This window comes from Muscardinus avellanarius (assembly GCF_963383645.1).
Source record: "Muscardinus avellanarius genome assembly, chromosome: 13".
NCBI lineage: Eukaryota > Metazoa > Chordata > Mammalia > Rodentia > Gliridae > Muscardinus > Muscardinus avellanarius.
The window spans coordinates 81,952,366-81,969,804 of record NC_137799.1 but is presented as its reverse complement, the minus strand read 5'-3'; the positions used below and the strand labels follow the sequence as shown (position 1 = coordinate 81,969,804).

The 17,439-nt window shown below is 34.0% G+C and overlaps 1 protein-coding gene across 1 annotated transcript in view; it reads right to left on the bottom strand.

The window, feature by feature from the left end:
- VPS13A (vacuolar protein sorting 13 homolog A) overlaps positions 1 to 17,439 on the bottom strand; it is a gene marked incomplete at both ends in the record, with an annotated part of 250,174 nt that overhangs the window by 14,275 nt on the left and 218,460 nt on the right. The window contains 1 exon segment of the mRNA XM_080708999.1: positions 15,251 to 15,362. Coding sequence (XP_080565125.1) covers positions 15,251 to 15,362 — 112 coding nt within the window.

Sequence of the window (17,439 nt, the reverse complement as noted above, 5' to 3'; positions counted from 1 at the left end):
ATTCCCACCAACAGTGTAAAAGAGTTCCTCTTTCCCCACATCCTCGCCAGCATTTGTTGTTGTTTGATTTCTTTATGCTTGCCACTCTGACTGGGGTTAGATGGAATCTCAGTGTAGTTTTGATTTGCATCTCCCTGATGGCCAGTGATGAAGAACATCTTTTCATGTATCTATTGGCCCTTTGTATCTCTTCTTTTGTGAAGTGTCTATTTAGTTCATTTGCCCATTTCTTGATTGGGTTGTTTGTTTTGTTAGTGTAGAGTCTTTTGAGCTCTTTGTATATTCTGGATATTAGCCCCCTATCAGAATGGTGGCTGGTAAAGATCCTTTCCCATTCTGTAGGCTTTCTCTTTAAGTTATTGATAGTTTCCTTTGATGAGAAGAAACTTTTTAGTTTGATGTTATCCCACTTGTTTATTCTTGCTTTAATTTCCTGAGCTTTGGAGGTTTTGTTGAGAAAGTTACTGCCTGTGCCAATATGTTGTAGTGTTGAACCTATGTTCTCCTCTACTAACTTCACAGTCTCAGGTTTAATTTCTAAGTCTTTGATCCATCTTGAGTTGATTCCTGTGTTTGGTGAGATATAGAGGTTTAGATTCATCTTTTTACAAATGGTTAGCCAGTTCTCCCAGCACCACTTGTTGAAAAGGCTGTCTTTTCTCCAGCATATGTGTTTAGCCCCTTTGTCAAAGATTAATTGACTAAAGATGTGTGGGTCTGTTTCTATATCTTCTATTTTAAATATGGAACCAACCCAGATCTCCATCAACAGATGAATGGATAGCAAAACTTTGGGAAATACACACAATGGAATTCTATTCAGCCATAAAGAAGAACAAAATTATATCATTTGCAAGAAGATGGAAAGCCCTGGAGAACATTATGTTAAGTGAGATCAGCCAAGCACAGAAGAAGGTACATATGTTTCCTCTAATATGCCCAAACTAGGAAACACAGAGGATACCAGTGGGACTCCAGATAATGGAGGGGAAATATCAGCAAAGTTTGAATGGAAAGATAGGAGAGGAGGAAGGCTGATCTTGATTAATGAGGGTTTACATCTGAACATGTGTAAAATTATGAATATGACATCGTTAACCTGGACAACCATTGGTGGGAGGGGGGAAGGAAAACGGGGGCGGGGGGGAGAGGGCACCAATTATAGTTTAAATGTATACTATTTATGTTCAATAAAAAAATTGTTAAAAGAAAAAAATAAATTATAAAAAAAAACCTTTATAGCAAAAGCAAAAAAATCTAAATGTTTATTGTTAACAATTGTTAACAATATTGTACAGTCATACACTAGGACTCTATGAAGTTATAATTAAAAAGATGTGTGTTTAGATATAGAAGAAAGTATACGACACATTAAATGAAACAAATGATACCACTGAAGAGAATGTATAGGGAACAAAAAACCCCAGCCATGTACATACTTGTATGCACATAAAAGGATTTCTGAACAAAGGATAATGATGAGGTCAGAAGTAAAGTTTTAGTTTTTAACTTTACAACCTCTTATTCTGTTTTGGTTTTTGAAATTTAAAATTAAATTAGCTTACAAAGTATTTGTTTACTTTTATTCTGTATGGCAGTTTTAAAATCAATAATATATATGTTGTTTTCCTCAAGATCACTACTTCTAAAAGAAGTCAACAGTCTATATACCCTTATCAGTAGATAACTTTCAAATAACTTAAAAGTCATGGTTTGACTTCAAGCACTTATCTTCTATTTCAGTATTATGTAAAGTTAGAGGACTGCAGTTGAATCTACCTCATCATTCTATTTTTCAGATCCACCTTATATCAAATGTAAACTGTGTCTATAAACAAACCAATTTTAATAGTTATACTAGAATCTGGAATAAACAAAAGCTGAAAAAAAAAAAGCAATTCACAAGATGTGTTTTGGAGTTCATCCAAAACCTTAAATGCAGTATCTGAGCAATGAATGGCCATTATGGTCTTAGCAGTGGCTTTGAAACAGAATAAGCTATATATATTCTTTGTTATTAGAGTGGATACATTTGAATTAACAAAGATAACTCAATGCACAGGAAAATTTTCTGATGTATCCATTACAAATGTGGGAGGAAAATAAGAACAGCATTGTAAGTAGAATCCCAAAACCTTAAAACTAAATCCACAGAAGCTTGGGAGAAAATATGGGGGCTTATCAGCCACATTTATCTCCCCTTACATTGAAGAGTCTACAGATGTCCCGCTTCTGGTCACAATTTCCTGCCTAATAATCTAACTTTATAATATAAACATTATATATGAAGACCTGTTCAAAATATCATTATGTATTTTAGAAAACCACACCCCAGAATTTTAGACCTTAACGGAATGTTACTGTTCATCCAAACCAATCTTAAAGCAAGAGAACGAGAATTGGGTGTTTAATCAATCCCTCTACAATCTTCACAGGAATCTTGTATAATTATGTAAGATTACAGTTAAGTGACGTGCTTTAGGTAAATTGCAAAACTGGGCTCAGAGCATTGGTTTCTTCACCTCAAATTCTAGTGCTTTTCACTGTACCATGATACCTCCTCTTCTGGTGTCAGTCACATTTTCCCATGGCACTCAACAATATCTTTGATAACCCTGGAAGATGATAGTTGTTGAGGCAGGCTGTTAAAACAGCCCAAGTTAGATGGCATTTTCAGATATCCCTAAACTCATTTAGCTTACTGCCCCCTTTTTAGAAAAGAAAATGACTCAGCTATCCCCGTCCACTTGAAAATCCACCTTGAAGCAGATACACAGAAAGATGCAGTGATAAATTTCTGTTTTTTTATGTATCTGATTTCATTTCAGTACCCCAGGGCATATTGCCCACTCTGTGAACCCATGTCTAGACCAACAGTGTTAAGATAGTTTAGTATCAATATTCTGTTTTCCTCCATCCCGAACAGAAGCTATGTATAAATGTTTCTGTGTGTGTGTGTGTGTGTGTGTGTGTGTGTGTGTGTGTGTGTGTTTCTGGGGGCAGAACCCAGGGGCTTTTCTACCTCTGGGCTACACTTCCACACCTGCTTTATACTTTATTTGCAAACAGTTTCACTAAGTTGCTGAGACCCTCACTAAGTAGCTGTGACTGGCTTAGAACCTGTGCTATCCTCCTGTCTCAGCCTCCCAAGCGCTGGGATTACAAGTGTGTGCCACCACACCTGGTGTTAAATATTTCTATTAGAATAATTTGTGATAACTTTTAGAGTTAATGAAGAATCAACCACGTTAGAAGGCACAAGGTTAGGGTCTTTAGATAAAGATACAGCTTTGGCTGAAATATCAAGGGATTAGTAGACAGTACTTTAAACATGTTAGCTTTACTTGTATACTTTAGCATTAAAGGAAAAACAAATTTTGTCCTATTAATTAAAAGCATATGTGAATTGCCTATAATAGTCTGGGAAACTCTCTAAAAAGAAATAAACAGAAACACAACAGAACTGCATTCATAATATGTAACTGTCAGAATCTGTAGGCAACAATAAAATGGTTATTGTAAAAGGGTCCAGTTTGCATTAAGAAAAGATAAGTACATGTATGACACTTTACTTAAAGTGCAAATAAATTCAATTCAAACCAAATTAATCATAATTTAGAAACATAAAGTAAAAATTTGATAAGTGGTATTAGTTATTTTCTAATATGTACATTTCCTGTCAAGTAAGCCCTAATGTTTTAGAAAAAAAAAGCATAGTAACACACTATATTTCTAACACTCTCAAATTATCCAAATGCTATGAAGTAGCAAAGTTCAGACATAGCAAAGCAAAAACAAAACAAAACACACACACACACACACACACACACACATACCCAAAATAAAACGTGTCATCATTCCTAAGAAATATAAGAAAAATAGTAAGAGATAAGACCACATACTTTAGCAAAAAAAAACTATACAATATAATCAACATCTGACCTCTTTGAAAGACAACAGTGTTTCCTACAGGTGGAAGTGAAATTTCTTTTTAAGGCAATAACATAGGGGATAAAAGGAATATGAAACTGATGTAGATGGAAGATGAAGAGTGAATGCTACAGAGCAAGGGGATCTACTGGGTGATAAAATGTTTTATACACTGATTAAGAAATGATGGGAAAAGAGGAAACAAGTTATGAATAGAATTATGAATTATGTAAGCTTACTTGTAAAATCAACAAAGTTCAGGGAGTTACTTATAAAGTGGCTATTTTTCAATTATTTAAGAGTAACTTGTTCAAAATAATCTATTTTTAAAGAAAGTACTGAAATGGCCAGGTGTAGTGGTGTATCCCTGTAATTCCAGTACTTGGGATGCCAAGGCAGGAGGATTGCAGGCTTGAGACTGGTGGCACTAATTTAGAGAGACACTTAAAAAAAAAAAAAGGGCTGTGGGTGTAGCTCAGTGGCAGAATGTCTCCGGGTTCGACCCCCAATACCCCCCCACACACACAAAATAAAACAAAAAACAAAAAAAAGGAGGAGGAGGAGGAAGAAGAAAAGAAGTGATATACTAACTTCCATATACCAATCCTGTAGTTCAAACCTAAGGCTTGAGTGCCATTGCCAAAAAGGGAAAGTATTCAACTAAGTTTCATTATCAAATATAGTTGAAATGAACTATCATAAAGTTCATATACAATTCAAGTAAGCAAGAGTAAAGAAGTAATATCTAGCTTACCCTGTAAGGCAAGGCAGTTTTTTTAAAAAAATCAAATTGCACTGATTGTGTGCACTAATTCCTGTAGAGGAATTAGCCCTCAGACTTTTGTCTTCTTCACTGCCAATGAGGAACCTTGACTATCAGCCAAAGCAAAAGTATAGGCTACATAAGAGTTTAGATAAGAATGCTGAACATAACCCTTTGACATAAAATTAACAGATATAAATTATTATATGTTAAAATGTAACTGTTATCAGTTGATACAGCCAAAATAGCCTAGAAAAAGAGCAGAATCTTGCTTGTGGAACAGCTCTGTGCACTGACACTAGCAGACAATCAATTAACCTTCCTAATATATTCTAGAAGAACCGGGGGTACATTAGGATAAGAGCCTAGTTACAAAGGTCTCACTAAAGCAGCCCCGCAGTGCTTCCACTGATCAACATTTACTGATCCATGATACTACATGTATCCCCCAAACTACAACATTTCTTTTAGAATACTCTAAGTGCAGTCCAAATCACTGAAAATCTACTAACCTTCAAAGGAAACAAAAAGGATGAGATTTAATGATGTTTTTATCTTGGTAAAGAGAAGACAAATGAGGAACACAGAATTTATACAACGATGGTCAAGAACTAGCACAAACTGGTATTCATCTGGAATAATAAAAATACAATACAGTTCTTATTAGGTACTGTATTAATAGTTATACACATTATCGCATTTCTGTAAATCCTAGCAACAAGGCCAAGACAGATTTTACAATTTTACAATCTAGAACTGAGGTAAGACAGGCATATTAAAGATTATAAAGCTAGTAAAAGAGAAAGGCTAGAACTGAACTGAGGTTTACTTGGCTCAAAAATTTAGAGCCTGAACCACAGGGTATTGCCGTATCTCAAGTAATAATTTTGTTATAAAATGAGTTAGCATAGAACAATAGTCAGCCATCTTTATCTGCAGGTTTAGCCTCATGGATGCAGCCAACCACAGATCAAAAATATTTAAAAAAAAATTTACTTGTACTGAGGATGTACAGACTTTAATCATTATTCCCCAAAGAAGACAGTATGAAGCCGGGCGTGGTGGCGCACACTTGTATTCCTGTGCTTGGGAGTCTGAGACAGGAGGATCGCACAGATTCAAAGCCAGCCTTAACTGGCTTAAGAGACCCTGTTTAGAAATAAAAAATATAAAATAGGTCTGGGAGTGTAGCCCGGAGGCAGAAGGACCCTGGATTCCATCCCCAGTACCACCACCACCAAAAAAAAAGACAGTATGATAATTATTTATATTGTACTTATATTTGTATTAGGTATTATAAGTAATCTAGATATGATTGAAAGTACACACACAGTATATATATGCTATCTATGTAAAACTACTTTAAGGAACATGAGCATCCATGGATTTGGGTATCTGTGGAGGTGGGGGTTCTGCAACCAATCTGTTGTAGAAGACAAAGGACAATTGTATCTAGTGAATACAGTAAGTTTCATTTTAACAGTTGACTAAACTATGGATTTAGATACCCCACAAGTTCTAGTATTCTCTTGAAAGCTTTCAAATTTCATATATTAGTGGGATCATTATCTCTGTGGAGATAGGTCATATCCTATGTGTCATCTAATTCCTATAATTCCCTTACGCCCTTACATGAATCAAACAAAAAACAAAAAATTGTGACGATCTAGACATTACAGAGTTGGCCTTTAACATGGGATTTATTTTCTCTCCAGTCACCTTAATAAAAATAAACCTCACTACAATTAAAGCTCATGAAGATGAGCAGAAATCTTCATTGATTCCCTCCAAACTATAACCCTAATATCCTGAAAAATGCCTGACACATAACAGGCGTTTAACAAAAACTTGTAGAGTACATGAATATATGACATAAATTTTTTTCTTTGTATTCATATAAACCATGCAGAAATCTACTTCTACATATGTAATTATACATTTTATTCTTTTGGCAATTTAAAAATTCAAAGTAGCATGGTAGTTTACTTTACAAAGGTTAACTTCTTAAGAAACAGCTAGCCTTCCATATTTATATCCCAACATGGCCTCTTCATGAGCTCTCTAAAGCAACTACTTCCAATATGAAGTACCACAAAACATCTAAATGTGTATTTCTCCACAATGCTTCCTCTAGGGTTCTTTATAAAGGTAAAATTTTCACATGCCATTACAGTTCATTAGAGTTTTCATCAAAAAGTGATTAATATGCACCATTTGAATTTATAACTAAAGACTGACAAAAACCCAGACACCATGTTTACTTTCATAGGTGACATTGTATTTTTTCCTATGAATGAAGAGGCCTACAACTGAATTTTGTACAAAAATGAATTCATTTGGGAAACAAACATATCCTTTCTTTCACAGGACATTTAGTGAACAACAAAAATACTTTTTATAACTTTTACTAAAGTCTAAATTCCTAATCACTATTTTTTTTTTTTTCTCTTTTGGTGGTACTGGGGGTAGAACCCAGAGGCTTTCTACCTCTGGGCTATACTCCCAGACCTATTTTATATTTTATTTGGAAACAGGGTCTCACTAAGTAGCTGAGGCTGGCTTCAAACCTGTGCGATCCTCCTGTCTCAGCCTCGCAAGCATGGGGATTACAAGCGGGCGCCACCAAGCCCAGCTCTAACCACTATTTTTAAAGCACATGCGCGCTCGCGCTCGCGCTAGCTCTCGCTCTCTCTCTCTCTCTCTCTCTCCCTCTCCCCCACTCCCCCCTCTCAGCTTATGCTGACAATCTTTGTATCTGTCCAAAGAAACTAGGGAGAAATTAGTAGAGCTCTAACTAACCAGTAGAAAAGTCAGGGTAAAGTTAAGTCTGGAGTCCGAATTTAGAGACTTTAGCTTGATTACAAATGAGGAACTTCTAAACTAATACATACTTCAGGCTTTCACTTTATGTACTCATCCTTGCTGAAAAGAGGGCAAAACCTAAATGGAATCTGAGCTTAATATATAAGGATTTATTTTAATGTTAAAATGTACTGAACTTCTAATAAAAGTGTTTACCACCTTTCTTTAATTTATTTGTTAACTTGACAAATGGAATAATGACAACTATAAAGAGGTTTGAAAATAAAATTAGTCTCACTCAATTCACTGTATTAAAAATGAGAATAAATTCATTTTATATTTGTGACAAAGAGAAAAACCTGGACCTCTTCTAAGTGGAACAATCACCTCCAGAAGAAGACATAATTAATTTCAAAAGTCTTATTCAAAAAGTACTTTTATATACCACTGGTAGGTCTAATATGGGGTTCTACTGGTGCAAAATAAATGTAGTGGGACATATTACTATTAAATGTTGAAAAGTCTGGATGTTAGAAAATGATCTTAACAAGGGTATCCAAGAGATTCTACTAAACTAATAAATGACGTATGAGAATTATATCCAAGTTGGATAGGTAAACTCATTTTCCATGGGATCTGCTTTATCTGAGGTCTAAGAACTCATTGGGTCTCAAATGTGGCTCTCTTCTGTTTTCTTATCACATTCAGAAGTATCCTTCTGAAAAGGGAGTTACAGAGTAAAGTGTGAGACCCAAGCCTTGTCTCCTAGATCTTGTCCACTTACTCAAATTTTCAGATGAAGCCAGAAGAGTGTTCATCACTACTCTGGTGATTTGACAGCTATTTTAAAGCCCTTTCTTCCAGATTAGTTGTACTTCGCTTCCTGAAGTAAAAGGATAGACCACGATGGCTGAAGGCAGTTGTCTTCCAATTGATACTAAGGCAGTGTCTGAAGCTATTTATAAACATCTGTAATTTCTGAAAGAAAAGAAATATACAACAAACAAAAAACAGCCTCCCTTCTAAAACTTCCATAATGACAACTATGATATCTTTGTAAAGGACTCAAAGAAAACATAGATAAAATTCAAAAAGTCCTGAAATAGTAGAGATTATACGACCTCCCTGGTACACACTGGCTCTCAACATTCACATACAATGGACATAGGGATTATACACACATACACTCACACATGCATTTAAAATAAAATTTATTAAGGGGAATATTTTTTTCTAAAAAGAAATGTCAAACGGTAGAAATATGATCAAGAAGAGCTCCTATATCTGCTATAAAAATAAAGAATATGTTTCTCCTAGCCATTTATGTGCTTCAGAAACAAAGACTAGGCTTATCCCAGGAAGTTAGTAATCTTATTTATTTTTTGGCACTGGGGATTGAATTCAGGGGCATTCTACCTCCAAACTTTAGCCCCAACCCTACTTTATTTTTATTTTGAAACAGGATCTTGCTAGGTTGATGAGAGTTTCACTACTTGCTGAGGTTGGTCTCAAATCCGTGATCCTCCTGTCTCAGACTCCCAAGTATTGAGATTAAAATATTCACCACCATGGCCATCTTGAAGTTAATAATTTTGTTTATAAAACTTTATACTAATAAACCAAAATTATTCATGTTTACAGAGCATAACTGTGTGAATAAGAAAAACCTAAGAAGAAATGTAAGTGGTAGGGAGACAAAGGACAATTTTTACCTTTTCTACAGTTTCTTACTTTTCTTTAATGAGCATATTACTAAACAATGTAGAAAATCATCTAATTTTTGAAAGTGTTTATATCATCTGTAAACTATTACAGCTGTAAAATGAGAATTAATGTCTGAATTAATTAGCAAGAGGGACTTAGGTCTTTCAGGTAAGTGTGGGTCTTGAAAATTTTAAATTCAGAGAAATGCCAGTTTTATTGAATGTACTCAGAATTTTTTTTTTTTTTTTTTTTTTTTTGGTGGTACTGGGGACGGAACCCTTCTCAGGCTACACTCTGAGCCCTACTTTATATTTTTTTATTTGGAAACAGGGTCTCTTAAGCCAGCAAGGCTGGCTTCAAACACGTGCAATCCTCCTGTCTCCACCTCCCAAGTGCAGAGATTACAAGAGTGCGCCACCATGCCCGGCTTATTCAGAACATTTTTATGAACATAATGTAGTTAAAATGTTATTAGCAAATGATAATTTATAATGAAAAATATAGCATTGTCAAACATGACAAATTACATATACTCAGGCAAATCTCTGACCATCCTATTTGTGTGCATTCATTCTCTACTACAAACCTACTTAAAGTCATGTGGTTTATTCTTTGATTTAGGACTTTCTATAATATCTTGTGTTTGGACATTCATCCACTTAAAGATTAAATTAACAGTCTAAATGTTTTTTAATTGTCTGGTCCTACATCTCCATCCAGAAGATAATGGTATAATACAGCAATCTGCAGTGTTCAATTATTTTTCTATAATAAGAAATAGGTGCTAATAAGATCAACTGTATTAAACTGGTATTACAAAACTAAGTATCATAAACCAACCACAGGAAGCTTGTCTTCCAAGCAGTAGCTTAGCAAAGCTGAAAGGTAAAAACCATAAGGATTGGGCCTGGAATGTCCCCAATGGACACCTGTGCTAAAGACTGGGGCTTTGGGGAAGTGATGAGACTAGGAAAGCCTGACCTCATCCACTTATAGCTGAATGAATTACTGGGAGGTGGAACCTAGCTGAGGGAACAGGCCATTGGGGGCCTATCCTTCTCTCTGGCCCATCTCTCTCTCTGCTTTCCGACTGCCATGAGCCGAGCAGAGCTCCTCCTCCTCGCCTTTCTGCCATGGTGCTCTGCCTAACCTCAAGCGTAGAGGAGTGACCTGGGTTAACCAGGGATTGATGCCTCTGAAACTGGGAGCCAAAGTAAACTCTGCCTTTGTTGACTCTTTCTTGTCAGGTGTTTTGGTCACAACAAACATTTCCACACTTCTCTTTCCTTAGGTACATATGGTATATAAAAATAGGTTGTATTCTTTCTAGATTATGAGAGAAGCAGTATTTTTTGTGTGATTTTGGCCAAGGGTGGCAGAGGAGTGAAAAAACAGAAGTTCAGTCTCTGATATCAGAACTATTATAGTCATCACCATTTTTATTTAACCCAAAAAGATGAGTATTACTGTGATAAGAAAAATAAAGTCTTTGCCATTTGCATGTTTCTTATTCCCTGGTATGCATGCTCTGATTTCATTTTAATTTGAACGAATTTTAGACAGGTAGAAATTTCAAAACAGCTGATTACTTTTTAGCTGTTCTGTTTTGCTTTTCACAAGCCCAATATTCTAAAATCTAGAGTTATCATTTTCAGAGAACAAAGAATACAGATTTATAGAAATAAAAGATTAAGAAAAATTCAGAAATCATGGGTTGATTAAAACCAAAAGTTAAACAACAAACCAATGCCTGTCTACAATCTAAATCTCAATCTAAAACTCAATCTAAGCAAAGGGTTCAACATAATTCAACACAAATATTCCTTTGTTGATCATAAAGCATAGCAGTCATACAAATTACGTAACTACTAATAATCACGCATGTTTTAGAGGTGTTTTTTTTTTCTTAGTACAACTGATGGAAAAGAAAATTGGACTTTTTTTTTGGGGGGTGGTACTGGAGATAGAATCCACGTGCCTTCTACCTCCAGGCTACACCCCTGACCTATTTTATATTTTATTTAAAAACAGGGTCTCACTAAATTGCTGAGAGCCTCACTAAGTAGCTGAGGCTGGCTTCGAACTGGTAAGACACTTCTCAGCCTTCCAATTACTGGGATTACAAGTATGCACCACCACGCCTGGTGAGAATTAGATTTATCTAAGTCGAAATAAAAAAACAAACAACCACCACCACTTCAGTGCATAAAACCTAAAATAGATTTGCTTATTAATCTTGGAAACACAGATAAGATTTCCCTGTACTATCCAGAAAAAACATACACATGTTAGTTTATTACAAAAATTCTCCTCCTGTCCTGAATTCATAACATTCTGTAACAGGGATATAGTATATGAATATGCAAATTAGCAAGTAAATATAATGACTATAAAACGTAACCTTATTCATTGTTACACAAAAATATAAAACATCAAAAATTAAATCAAATAAGAATTAATAATATTTCATTCTCAGACTATAAACTATTTGACTAACATTCCATAACAAATCAGGAAGGCTTTGTTTTTGTCATACTGGGAGTTGAACCCAGGGGCATTCTACCTCTGAACTGCACCCCCAGCCATTTTTTTTGTTTTGAAACAGGGTCCCTCTAGGTTGTTGAGGCTGTCCTCAAACCTGATATCCTTCCTTCCTTAGCCTCCCTAGTACTGGGATTCTAGGTGTGTGCCACCTTGCCCAGTAGGAAGGTTTTTATAATAAGTAGTTCAACCTATATGATTCTGGTATAGAATAACAAATTCACACAGCTTCAAAAGTTCTATAAGTTTATTATTATTAAAAGAAATTTGACAAAAATAATTCTAAGATGCTAAATAAATATAAAACATTGAATGGCTATTTCTACTTTTTCTCTTTTTTTACACAATGGTATTACATTACAGCCCCAAAATCTACAGAGAACATTTTTTAAAGGTGTCTTGCTAACAAATAAGCAGAAAAGTTGAAATAAAACTAGTGAATGCTAAAAGCTATTAAGCTTAACTTTAACTCTTAAAGACAAACTGTATAATACAAATGCTATGAAATAAATAAAAGCAAGTCTATAATACAGAGTGTGCCCTACTTTGATGTAAAATACATTTTTTCTGTGCTTGAATAATGCAACTAATTTGCTTTACCATGATGTTCAGAAAAACATTATAAGCAAGAAGTTTACCTCCCTAAAAATGAACATGTGGGCATTACGCTAACAGTCATACAGAACATGTTAGTGAACTATTACAAGTAAAATGATAGAGAACACAAATCTGAACACTTCAGATCTGACTAATCATCATCACCATCATCATCATCATCATCATCACTACTGCTACAGTGAGTCATAATCCATTCCCTGTAGAACTGAATTTTCTGCAAGCATGGTAAAGGAAAAAAGAAGCATAAAGGTTAGTCAAGATGGTAAATTGCTTGGAAAACATGTAAAATTATAAAATGTTCAAGGAGTTAGAATAATTTCAAAGTGGATTTCTGGCTGTGACTTAGGCTGTGATCATGGATTACTATTCCATCATTAAGCAAAACTGCATTGTACAAAATGTATAAAATAGTTTTATGCTATCAATAAGGTATTCTATGAATATATTAAAAATTTTCTACTTCCCCAGTAGGCAACTTCTATTTACTACTAGGAAGCACTTTAACAGTAAGCTGCTTTCTAGATATAAAGGTATATACTAAAATATATTTTATATCTAATTATTATACATGGGCATATATATAACTTGTTGACGACAAAGCTTCCTTTTTAGAAAACAAACAAAAGGAAGAACTTTGGACATCATCATACATTTTCTAAGGCACTGTCACTTAGATGTAATCTAGGCAGATGAGATTTAAAATCCACTTTATGTCATCTAATTATTTTCCATAGTACTGGTACTCATATATTTTAAATGCTTTTGCTAATAATATGGTAGAGGTTTTTTTTTTTTTTTAATCACCAGTACTGCCAGGACAACAATCTGCTTCTTACACTTATAGAAAATTAATGCTAACTTCAAACATCCCAAGGCATCTAGTGAATTCTTATAAGAATTCTGTGTTTTTTAACACTTGCTGAAAAATAAATAATGACTAACAAAGACTGTAAGTTTTTAGCAATGAAAGAGCTCTTTTTTAGACTCTTAGACTTTTTTAGACTCTTACTTAGACTTACTTAGCTCTTTTTTAGACTGGCCTACTAAAAAATAATATACATCTTTAAAAAAGATACAGAAAAAGTCATGCTTTAAACCCTAAAACTTACAGCCACAGAAAACTATTAATGAAGATATGGAATAACATTTTGTCACTTACAAATTATCAACCATGAGACAACTCTGGGAACTCATAGTCCCTTCTATGTAATGATCTTTTATATATTCCTAACTTCTCCTCACTCACTATTCATCCTCTTACTTTCTAGTAATTTTATTAAAACAGCTCTCAAGAAATACTTTGTTTTTTAAGAAGTGATTTTAAAACCATTTAACTTTAAGTCTAGTAAAATGTTAGTGACATTAATTGTGCTTTACAAAGTCAGGCAAGTATTGGGCAGAAATGTTCAACTATATTAGCTATAGGTGACTTCTACAACTTATCTTCAAAGAATGATACACTGCCAATGTAGAGATCCTGCATTATACCCTTTACATCCTTTAGAGTCCAACTGTCAATTCTTTACCAATATGCAAGATTTTGATGCTTTAAAAATATTTAAAGTTAATAGAAAATCACTTTGCTAAATATTGTACATTGACTCTACGGTTAATTTTTTTTTAAGGTACTGGGGATTTACCCAGGGGCATTCATCTCCAAACTATACCCCCAGCCCTATTTTTATTTGTATTTGGAAACAGGATCTCCATAGGTTGATGAGAGTCTCACTATTTGCTGAGGTTGTCCTCAAAACCTCAATCCTTCTGTCTCAGACTCCCAAGTACTGGGATTACATGCATGTGCCACCATGCCCAGCTATGGTTACATTTTAATATATTAGAAAGCTCAGAGAAAGATATAGAAGTATATATTATGCATTATAATATACTCTACATGTAACAGGTAAAATATTAAAAAAGTTTTAAATCTTTAGTCTGGTTATTTTATACATGAAAGTATTTAAAATATCAATGTTATAAAGGATGTTTTACATACTGACAGTTTATTATTACTTTGAGTATTTTTAAGTCTATAACATAATGATTCTTTGTTTTCAAGCAAATAGTTTAATATTCCATATCTAAACCATAGAAAAAAATTTTCACTGGTATAGTCTAATATATGATTACTATGTTACCTATAACATAATCCAGGGTTTAAAATTTGATTATCAAATAAGTTGTCTGAACAGACAAAACATTTTACCTCCAAACTGTCAATTGTTCCAAAAGCTAATCTTCCTCTCAAAGATAGAGCATATAAGTCAACTATGTATCACATCTCCTAAGGTTTTACAAAGACTACACTGGAGTACAGTAGGAGATCATGGTCTTCTGCGTATCTTCAAAAGCAAAGTGAAAGAACCATGAGTAACCTGCAATGGTAGTGTTCTCGAGCTTTTCCTTTCTTCATTCTTAACTGGAGGTATGGATTATATCTGGCATAAAAACTAGTAATAGTTGGAATAACAGAAAGAAGTATCCCAAACAGAAATGCTCTAACTGGCTAAGTATGTACCACCAACTATGAGGGTAAAAAAGGCACATTGACTTTCAATAAATACAACATATCTAGTGCAGAACTAAGAATAATCTACAAAAGATCAGATTCACTAAAATTCCTATTTAAAAGTTACCAATATAAAAGCTGAAACAGCAGTATGTAGTAAATTTTAACACTAAAATCTATTGTTGGCTTTCACTTGCAAAGTCATGCATTAACTGTTTTCATATCAAACTTTTTGATGCCTGTAAAAAAGAAAAAAGAACTTATAGCAAATAAATACTTTGAAGTCTAAGTAAACATAAGAAATTTAAGAATTAAGCAAACAGAGAAAAGCTAAATAATTTAGTATATAATTGAATTTATTTTACAAGATGTTTTCCTCTTACCTGTAACATCTGATTTCCAGTACCATCCCTCAACCTATAAGGTCTAATAACTCCATCTTCATTAAAGAACCGAGGAGGTCGGAGACTTTCTACTTCAGATGACTCCGTAGCTCTAGAGAAAAAAATATTAAATAAATGACTTAAAAATTGTTCAAAAAGTTATAAAAGCATTATAAAATGTAACTACTAAAATGAATCTTCTTTGAGATAAAACTAATAATACCATATCACCTCCCCTCCTCTCTTTCTCTCTATTTATTTATTTATTTATTTATTGTGGTATTGAGGACTGAATTCAGGGGCATTCTACCTCTGAGTTATAATCCCAGACCTTTTTAATTTTTTATTTTGTAACAGTGTCTTGCTAAATTACTGTGGGCAGGACTAGAACCTGTGATCCTCCTTTTTCAGCCCCCAAGTACTAGGATTATAAGCCTGTGCCGACTCTATTTTTACATCTGCTTTTGTGATATAAGTAAATTATCTGGAAAAATATAAAATTATAAGGAAGTTTGTTAATAGATTCGCTTGGATTTTCTCTAGTGATAAGCAGAATATTCTTTCCCAATATAATATCTTTAATTTCATTTCATTTACCTATTATACTGTCTAGTTCCTCTAGTAAAAATTCCAGATACAAGAAGGCATCCTAAATCTCAAACCTAACATCATAGGGAAAGCTTAACATTTTAGATTTCTCCATGAAGTACAATTATTAGAAACACTTTTTTTTTTTTTTTTTTGCAGTATCAGGAATGGAACCCAGGGGCATTCTACCTTCAAGCTACACCCCAACTCTATTTTTTCTAGTCTTTTTATTTTTAAAACAGGGTCTCACTGAGTTGTAAAGGACCTTGCTAAGTAGCTGAGGCTATCTGTGAACCCTGATCCTCCGGTCTTCCCTTCCCAAATGTTGAGATTACAAGTGTATGCCACCATGCCCAGCCTTAGAAACATTTTTTTTTAAAGTTATCTTTAATCAAGACAAGAAGTTTACACTTTAATGTGATAATCTCTTTTTGTTAACTGTTATATGTTTGTTTATTTAAATTTTTTTTTTTACAGTTCTGAGGGTTGAACTCAGGGGCATTCTACCTCTGAGTTACACCCCCAGCTCTATTTTTTATATTTTATTTGGAAACAGGGTCTCACTAGGTAGTTGAGGCTGGCTTCAAACCAGCTATCCTCCTGTTTCAGCCTCCCAAGTACTGGGATCACATGTGTGTGCCATCACATGGTTTCCTAATGTTCAAATGCTCTCACTCCTACTTTGGCTAGATGTATGTTATTTCAAGCACATACATTGATGAATCTGGTATGGTAATTATTTAACATTTTTATGTGTACTGTGTTGGGTACATACATATGGATAAATTCTCTATTAAAAGCAGAATATATATAAAAATGATTTACCTATGGTGATGTTAAAACTTCACATTAGAATCAAAGATACCAAAAGGCAGAAAATAAAAAAATGGAGGGGTGAGGAGTGTGCCATATAAGCGGTAACTGAAAGAAAGAGCTGGAGCAGTTATACTAAAATCAGAAAATACTGCATTTAAACAAAAAATTTTCATTAGAGAGAAAGGATATTTTATGAGAAAAGCATCAACCTAACAAGAAAATATAAAAATTATCAACCTTTAGACACCTAATAAAAGTCTCTGAATACACAAAATAAAAACTGACAGGATATAAAAGAGAAAAATACAATTCATCATTAATAGAGGAAGATTTCAATACCCTATTTCCAACTAGACAAGACCAGTAAAGAAACAGAAAACCTGAACAATACTTAAACGACCTAAGCTTAACAGATATATGTAGGACATTCAATTCAACCACAGAAGATTACATACTCTTCTCATATGCACTAGGAACATTCTCTAGGATAGACTACATTTTGGGCTGTAAAAGATGCCTCAATAAATCTAAAAATACTGAAAACATACAAGTATATTCTATCTGACTACATGAAATAAAACTGAAATCAGTAAGAGGATGTGAGGAATCAAATAAACCTAAATAATGAAAGGTTGAAGAAAAAATTCACAAGGAAAATTTGGTACTTTGAGATAAATGAAAATAAAAACACAATATGTCACAACTTATGAGCTGCAGCAAACAGAGGGCTTAGAGGGAAAATTATTGGTGTGAATCCCTATATTAGAAAAGAAAAGACAGGTGTG